This window comes from Nematolebias whitei, chromosome 3 (assembly GCF_014905685.2).
Source record: "Nematolebias whitei isolate Nwh7 chromosome 3, NemWhi1, whole genome shotgun sequence".
NCBI classification, from domain to species: Eukaryota; Metazoa; Chordata; class Actinopteri; order Cyprinodontiformes; family Rivulidae; genus Nematolebias; species Nematolebias whitei.
The window spans coordinates 55,380,071-55,389,429 of NC_056500.1; the positions used below are offsets into that span (position 1 = coordinate 55,380,071).

Genomic DNA, 9,359 nt, shown 5'->3' on the forward strand with positions numbered 1-9,359 from the left:
GGTAAATCAGAAGATAGATGCTGAAAGGAGCTGAACGTTTCAAAAAGCCGAACCAGAACAAAACGTGAAGCTGAGCAGTAAAAGGATGTAAACAGCACAAAGGGTTTGAAGGATGTGGAGAGAGCGCCATTCATTTTCAATGAGACAAACATGGCCGACAACGCTAAATATTTCTAAGTAAAAATTGCACAAATACCAAAAGTTACATTTTAAATAAACAATCCACGGATGTTTATTAAAAATGTGACGGTATTTAAATTTAAATTGTAGAGAAGTGCAGCAGGACATGAAAGGGTTAACCTTCACGCAGCTTCATGCAGCATGGAGCACAAACGTTCTTCTTGATCAATTACACTGAAACAACTGAACACAGAAGTTCTAAAATCATAAAAATAACTTTTAACACCTTTATATTTTGTGATTATGATGATTTTTACAATGTGACAGACTGAATTTTAAGCTGGAAGGCAAAAGTCGATCTGTGCAGCAGGACATCAAAGGGTTAACCTTCACAAAGCTGCAGCAGGAGAAACGTGCGTGTGGCAGAGGAGGAGGAGATCATGACAGGCTGCAGGAGGGAGCTTCTCCCTGCACGTGTGAGCTGCACACATGGTGCAGAATCTTTTTAAATCATTTACTTGAAATAAACAAGCCATGGCTCATCCATCAATCAGACAAATGTGTCATGTCCAGTCTTACTGTGAAAATCTGCGATATCGTGCGAAGTAGCGAGGGACCACTGTATATCAATGTTACGATACCATTCTGGTTAACTTCCTTTGGGGTTTATTGGTGAGCTCAACCCCATCACTGACACAGAGCCACCGTGCCCTCGGACGTGCCTGCGCTTTAAGCCACTCGCTCTGCTCAGACGCTGATTGCTGAACGTGTCCACACGATGCTAATGATCTTACACCGGCTGCACTTCGTCTACGCCACAACTAACAAAAGCATGTAAAGATGTTAAACGTGCTTTTCTTCTAATATCAACCCTCTACTGACTTAGTGTTTGAGACTTTAAAGCCCCAAAACAGCTCTTCACAAGCTCTGCACACAAAATAAGTTATTGTTCCCATGTTAAATGACACCCCCCCCCCCCCATTTGAACCAAATAGTTTCAGAAAAAGCTTCAGGCTGACCGCTTACCTGTTTTGTTCCTCGAGCTTTGCAAGCAGCTCCTCATCGTCAGGACTGAGCAGTGCAGGCGAGGACAGAGACGTGGAGGAGGAGGAGGTAGTGGGGGTCTGCAGGGATGTGGGCGTGGCCACCTGGCTAGCCATCTGACTGACCGTGAGCGACATAGAGTTCTTCACCCATGAGAGAGTAGAACTCAGCTTTCCTGCCACCTTATCTGTTGCCACCTGCAGAGAACGGGGAAGGACCTTGTGTCTTTACGGTTCTTAAAGCTGCAGTTATTTTAAAAAGCCTTTCACCCCCACAGAGGGGGACACATGGTGCACGTCTGAACGGCTAACACGCATCAGACAACTCCTACAGACATCTCTCTGGCATGCAAAGCTCCACTGTCTGTAAACAAAGTATTGAAAACCCGGTGCAACATTTCGGGATCCCAGCAGACTTGCAGCGCTGCATGAACGGTTTCACAAGACTGGACTCCCAGTTTGAACTGGGTGGATCAATGCAGCTGCTGACGTTTCAGTTAGCTTTAGTAAATCCATTTCTGTTTTGGTTTCCAAAATCAATATCCTCAATGACTTGCTTGTGTTCCAATAAAAGCTTGATGCGTCTGCAATTAATCACAACAGTAAAAACATGAAAGCTGCATCACTTGAAACCACCAACAACTTCATGTTTATTTAAAAGATGAGCCATGGTTGCTAGTTTTACTTTGTCCACCGTCACAGAGCGAACACGGGATAAGGATAAACCCCGCCCCTCCCGTTGTCCGTCTGCGCATGTTGTGAGCATGATAATCTAAAAAAACAAGTGAGATATTAGGGTGCACCGATTTATCAGCCCCGATTTCCTGAATTTTGGGAAATTGGAAATCATCCGACACTTGCATGAGAAACTGATTTTACAGGTTTTTTAAGTTTTAACAATTGTCTGAACTTCTTTTACATTTCAGAGCATGACCTCATGGCCAGTTAGAACCAGTCTGTATTGTTCAAGGATATGTTCTTCAATAAATTAATATTGGAAAAGTGAAGGTGCATTGTGACCTTACAACATCTGACAGTGTCGCTTAAAAAACTAAATCGGAATCGGCAGGTCAGACTTTTTAGAGGTGATCGGCCAGAAAACTGCAATTGGTGCGTGAGACACCAACTTGAGTTTTGGTAAGTCGCTACATCTAGGCATAAGAAAAGGTCCTTACAAAAATTAGGTTGACAATGACAACAAAGTCCATGCTCAACAATCCAGGATTACAATCCAACATTTTTCAGTCAGCTCGTCTGGACAGTTTCTTTTTTTGTGCTGAAACCATCTTATCACAAGCAGAACTGGTTTGTTCCACTTTGGAGTAAGATGTTGGGGGAAGAATCAGTTTTGTGTTGTGCGTTTCCTTGACTGATGAAGCCTTCTGGATGGAAGGTGAAACGTTTCAGCACAAAAGCAGAAACTGTCCAGATGACCTGACTGAAAAATGTTGGATTGTAGATCTGGATTATTGAGCATGGACTTTGTTGGTTTCTGCATAAATATCAACTAAAATTTTAGATAAAATTTTCAAACAACTCCTAAAAGTAGATAGACAGCCCAGTAAAAAAATGTGACAAAAAGCACTCCACCATGGCGTAAACACTTGAAAGTAAATTATTTATTGAGGGAAAAGGCCCATATATTACATATCTGTGATGGTAAAAGTATGTGAACCTCTAGGATTAGCAGTTAGTTTGAAGGTGAAATTAGAGTCAGGTGTTTTCAATCAATGGTGATGATCAGATAAGATAAAACTTTAATGATCCAGCAGGAAATTGTTGTGCCAGAGTTTCAGTACAAAGGAACATACACAAGGAATCACACAAGATATTAAAAAATAACAGAATATAAAAAATAACAGAGCATATAAAAACACCAACATTAAGTTGTAAACAGGTGCAGACAGAAACATTAAAGAGTTTATTGTGCTGCAGGATTCATTTTATTGTCCTATGTGTATGGAGGGGTTGAAAAGTTCTACAGTCCCAGAGAGGAAGGACTTCCTGTGTCGTTCTGTGGAGCACCTCGGTGGTCTCAGTCTAGGACTGAAGGTGCTGTGGTCAGAGTCCAGGGTGTCATGCAGGGGGGGTGACGTGTTGTTCAGGATCTGGAGCAGGTTCCTCAGCATCCTCTGCTCAGACACCTCTGTCAGAGACTGCAGGTCCACTCCCAGAACTGAACCAGCTCTCTCATGAGTTTATAGAGTCTGTTGGCACCAGCTTTCTTCACCCTGCTGCCCCAGAACACCACAGCGTAGAAGAAGACGCTGGAGACCACCGAGTGGTGAAACATCTGCAGCATGGTCCTGCAGATGTTAAAGGACCCGAGTCTCAGAAGAAAAAGGTGACTCTGTCCTTTCTTGTAGAGGGTGTTGCTGTTAACTGTCCAGTCTAGTTTATTGTCCAGGTGTACCCCCAGGACCCCCAGATGATGATCAGGTGTGAGTGGGCACCCTGTTTGATTTAAAGAACAGGATCTATCAAAGTCTGATGTTCACTGTTTGTGGAAGTGGAACTGTCCAGATGACCCGACTGAGAATTATTGGATCATGGCACAAACGAAGGAGGTTTCTGAGGAGCTCAGAAAAAGAGTTGTTGATGCTCATCAGGCTGGAAAATGTTACAAAACATCTGGAAAGAGTAGGGGTGTACTAATAAATTTAATTTTGGGAGATCAGAGATCGGCTGATACTTGCATGAGAAACCGATTTTACCGATTTTATTTTAGTTTTAACAACAACTGTCTGAATTTCATTTATATTTCAGAGCACGACCTCATGGCCAGTTAGAACCAGTTTCTATTGTTTCTAGGATATTGTTCAAGGATATGTTTTACAATTAAATAATATTGGAAAATTGAAGGTGCATTGTGACCTTATAACACCTGACAGTGTCTCTTATAAAACAATATCAGAATCGGCAGGTCAGACTTTTTAGAAATCTGTGATCGGACAGAAAACAGCAATCGTGCACCCCAACTTTGGACTACTTTGGACTAGTTTGGACTAGTTTGGACTAGGGGTGCACTGATTGAAGTTTTCTGTCCGATCACCGATTTCTAAAAAGTCTGACCTGCCGATTCCGATTTTGTTTTATAAGAGACACCGTCAGGTGTTATAAGGTCACAATGCACCTTCAATTTTCCAATCTTGTTTTATTGAAGAACATACCCTTGATCAATATCCTAGAAACAATACAAACTGGTTCTAACTGGCCATGAGGTCGTGCTCTGAAATGTAAATGAAGTTCTGACAATTGTTAAAACTTAAAAAATCAGAAAAATCGGTTTCTCATGCAAGTATCGGCCAATTTCCAATTTCCCACAAGTAAGTAAATCGGCCGGCCGATTTATCGGTGCACCCCTAGTTTGGACTCCACCAATCCACAGTCAGACCCCCCAGGAGTGATGGACCAACAAAGATCACTCCAAGAACAAGGTGTGTAACAGTGGGCGTGGTCACAAAGGAGCCCAGGGTAACTTGTAACACCTGAAGGTCTCTCACATTGACTGATGTTGATGTTCATGAGTCCACCATCAGGAGAACTGAACAACTGGTTCATGGCAGGTTGAAGGAGAAACACACTGCTCTTCAAAAAGAACATGGCTGCTCGTCTGCAGTTTGATAAACATCACGTGGACAAACCAGAAGACTGTTGGAAGAATGTTTTGTGGACGATGAGACCAAAATAGACTTTTGGTTCAAATGAAAAGTTTGATGTTTGGAGAAAGGAAAACTCTGCATTCCTGCAGAAGAACCTGATCCCATGTCAGTGTCTAGCATTATACAAGGATGGTGCCCCGCCCTGTCAACAGAACTGAGCGCTCTGCTTACCCAACTGCCCCTCCCCACACACCTGTCTGCACTGACATAGCAGTAAGCTAGCTGCGCGCAATACAGACTCACTAGCCAGAAGCTACAGACGTAGCGATCCGTTTCCCTCTGAGCCACCGTATCCTTCACCACCACCCCCACCTCTCACACGGCCACTGCAGGATATGAGCACCAGTGAACCCCGCGACCCGAAAAGGAAGAAGGGGGTACAGATAATGGATGGATGAATTATTTGTTCCTATATTTTTATTTTATTTTAGAAAAGGTCCAGCAGTTAAGTTAATCTAATACTGGTCATTTAAGTTACACAATTTTATGCACTCCTGTTTTTGGTAATATATATATATAAAATGATGCCAAAAGATTTGGTACAATAAGGAATCTAAAATTATTGTTTTAAATAAATGTTCTATTTGTTTACATTGTTGTGTCATCTTTTCATCTTGTCAATTACATATTTTAAACAAAATGTATTACCATTTCAATAGCACAATCATTTCTGAATTGAAAATCATTTCTGAATTGAATCATAACCCCATAAATTTAAGTCGAGTCGAATGTCCAGAGGCCGAGATGCGCAGCCCTAAGGGGGAGGTCTGGGTTCCTGTCCTGGAGCTGCTGCCTCCTCGTCCTGATTATAGAGAAGTGGCAGAAGGATGGACTGATGGAGTGCATGATACTGTGCGCAACATTACGATGATTTTAATGGAAAACTCTAGGCGTGTGACACACATTCCTTCAAGGAATGCTAAGCTTTTATTTGCAAATGTTTTTAAGTCAACTAAATAATGCTCTGAAAAATACTTGGGGACCAAAGTATGAACACATTTAGATTTTAATCAATTCTTGCCAGGAGAAAGACAGAATCTGTCTAATGCCACCATCCATGTGCCCCTTTTGCACCGCTCCTCCTCAGCCCAGCTCAGCCCAGCTCAGCTCAGCCCAGCTCAGCTCAGCTCAGCCCAGCTCAGCCCAGCTCAGCCCAGCTCAGCTCAGCCCAGCTCAGCCCAGCTCAGCCTGGATTTGTACTGAACTTCAGAACCGGTTCTGGAGGCGTGTTCAGAATCCAAAATCCTGCTAATAAACTTTAATGAACTTTAGTTCATCATTAAGAGAGAGAGTTCTGCGATGAGTTAAACTCAAAGCAGTCTGCTCCTCAGATAAATAAAGTTCAATTATTAGTTTTAAATATGAATGTTTCTGTTAACTTATTTTAAATATGAATATTTCTGTTCAGTGCCCTGAGACGACTTCTGTTGTGAATTGGTGTTATATAAATAATCTGAATTAAATCTGATGAACCAGATCCTACAAAAACATTTATATTTAAAATTCTATATTTGTCTTCATCATTTGATGTATTTGCACTCATTGTGTGTACTTTTATTGTGTTTTTGTTTCTTGTATACAGATTTTATTTTAGATTTAATTTAAAGTGTAATTCTTGTTTGTGATTTGTGCATCTGGGGGTTAGAATAAAGTTGAACTAAAGGCTGTGTCTCTTCTTTAAACATGTTGGAGGGAAATATTCCTGAGATCCAATAATTTTGTCTTTTTATGATTTTTCAGCTGAATTAACTTTAATTTCCAGATTATTTAATAAAGTCAAAGTGAAAACAGGATTTCTTGATAAAGCCGGCACCGTTTATTTATTTTTATTCTTCATTGATTAAAAAAACATAATTTTTTATACATAAAATGTTAAAAAAAAAAAAAGTTTCTACCCTCGGTCCCAGACTCCCGGTCCTCCCGCCTGCCGGGGCTCGGGGTCTGGCCTTTGTGAGCAGGCGAGTCCGGGGCTCGGGGTCCTCACGGTGACTCCACTCACTCGAATTTTGTTGTCGGTCACCAAACACAAAAAACACCTGGACTTGGGCATTAAACACGGTGTTGTCATTATCGTTTTTAAAATCTTAAACATAGATCCAGCTCCGCTTTCCGAGAAATTGCAAATGGCGTATCGGTGAAAAGTTTCTGAGATCCTGTGACTCCTCCCCCTGACCAGTCAGTGACCTGCATTCACGCTTCGGTCCGACTCAGCTCGAGTCAGCTCGAGTCAGCTCCAACGGTCCCACCAGAGAAGCAGGACAAAAAAGGTCCTGAATCAGCCTCGAATCAGCTAAAACGCAGTGGTGGAACAGGGATCTGTCCGTGGAGGGCTGAGCAGAGTTGGGCTGAATAGGAGCGGTGCAGAAGTTGCACGAGGGGCCTTTAAAGACGCTCACTCTGACGAGCCAAGACTGAAGAACAGCCTCTCTATAAATCCTGGACTGGGGGATTGTTGCGGTCTTTGTTCAACAAAGACTTTGTTTGTTCCCTTGTTCAAAGAAAGGAGCCCTGAGATGCAGAGTGCATAGATAATGAAGCTCAAAGAAGGGAAAGAGGGCCCGAGTAAAATAAAAATTAAAAAAGCTTCCAGGAAATTGGGGATGTGAGAAAGACGAGAGGCAGAATCTACAAGTATTTTCATTCAGGTAAAAGAGTTCAAACCTGAGGCAGATATAAAACCTGAAGCTTACCGTCACATGTTCACGTTGTCTTCTGCAGCGGTACAAGCAGCTGCAACAATAGATTTGGAGGAAGAGCACATGTGAGCTGTGTGGGCTAGGCTTGGCTAACAGTAACTCAACCTGAGGTGCAGGCCTGTCTCTTCACATGCACAGGGACGCTGAGATCCTCCTCTTCCTAACGGCTATTCCTTAACAAGACAGCTCAGAAGAGATTAGCTAACCTTATGATGGAGTAGCAGATTAAATCTACAGGCATCCGACTATCACCAGGATTAAAGGTAACTACTGAATTCCCTTTTAAATTATTTTATTGTTAAGGGCAACAACAGTCAATATAAAACATCAAGTGTTAGCTACTTACAGATTAAAACAGTATTTGTGATTAAAAAAACAGGATTGGGCAAATATCATAGAAACCTAAGATTTTATTTAGTTTTTTTTACTTTTTTACAACAGCTGCAATCAATTTCAGTACTAATGCAATTATTAAGATATTAAACTGTGTGCAAGGTTGCATTTATTATGAACAGAAAAAACTGTCCTCAGTTAAAATGTCTCTGTCCAGGTAAGAAGTAAATCGTTTGTGACGTGACTTAACATTTCTAAGCAGAGCCTGTGTGAGGAGGTTTCTGAGAAAGAAATGTTCAACCAGTCATTTGGATACAAGAGCCAAACAAAGAGCTGACAAACCTCTCAGATTCAACAAGATTGGAGCAATATTCTATTTTAAGTGACTCGTGTGATGTCAACAGGAATGATTTGGAATTAATGTCAAAAATGGACTATTATTAAATTTGCCTGATAGATTGCCTGAAAAATTTGGAGCAGGACAAGGCTATTGACCGTATTCTGTACCACAGACTGTACCCAGGGGAGGCCACACCTAGTCTGTATGGTTTACCTAAAATCCACAAACAAAGTGTACCTTTAAGACCAATTGTTAGTATGATTAACTCTGTCACTTACAATGTTTCCAAATATCTGGCGTCTGTACTCATCCCTTTAGTTGGCAGCTCAGAACACCACATACAGAACACCATGGACTTTGTGGATAAGGTGAGGGATGTCATCATGGAGACTGATGAAACAATGGTCTCTTTTGATGTCACATCACTCTTTACGTGCATTCCTGTTGATGATGCAGTAGAGGTGGTCAGATTAAAATTAAAATCAGATACCACTCTGAGCAGCAGGACCACACTTTCCACAGAACAACTGTGTCAACTCTTGAAACTGTGCCTGCAGTCAACCTACTTCACATATGGGGAGCAATATTATAGGCAGAAACATGGGTGTGCTATGGGGTCTCCAGTTTCTCCTATTGTTGCCAACCTGTACATGGAGGAGGTAGAAAAGAGAGCCTTGACATCCTTTTCAGGGACACCACCAAGTCATTGGTTCAGGTATGTTGACGACACCTGGGTTAAAATTAAATCTCAGGAAGTCCAACATTTTACTGACCACATCAACTCTGTGGATAAATACATCAAGTTCACACGAGAAGATGTAAAAAATGGCAAGTTGGCTTTCTTGGACTGTGAGGTCTCAGTCTCTGATAGAGGACATTTGCAAACTGAGGTGTACCACAAACCCACCCACACAGACCAGTATTTGCAGTTTGACTCCCATCACCCTTTGGAGCACAAGTTAGGAGTCATCAGGACTCTGTACCACAGAGCAGACAGCGTCCCCACTAGCTCAGGAGCCAGGCAGAAGGAGAAATCTCACACAAGACAGGCTCTAGAGCAATGTGGATATCCTAACTGGGCCTTCCTGAAAGCAGAGAAGAAACCCAAACAGGACTACAGTCAGCCGTCAGGTGAAAAGGAGGAACCCAGACCCAGACCAGTGGT

General features: G+C 42.0%; 1 protein-coding gene across 1 annotated transcript in view; it reads right to left on the reverse strand.

The window, feature by feature from the left end:
* Positions 1-1,307, reverse strand: part of evi5b (ecotropic viral integration site 5b) — a 111,873-nt gene extending 110,566 nt beyond the window's left edge. The window contains exon 1 of the mRNA XM_037675041.1: positions 1,147-1,307. Coding sequence (XP_037530969.1) covers positions 1,147-1,301 — 155 coding nt within the window. The 5' untranslated portion in view covers positions 1,302-1,307. The remainder of the gene's footprint in view (positions 1-1,146) is intronic.
* Positions 1,308-9,359: the final 8,052 nt, after the last annotated feature.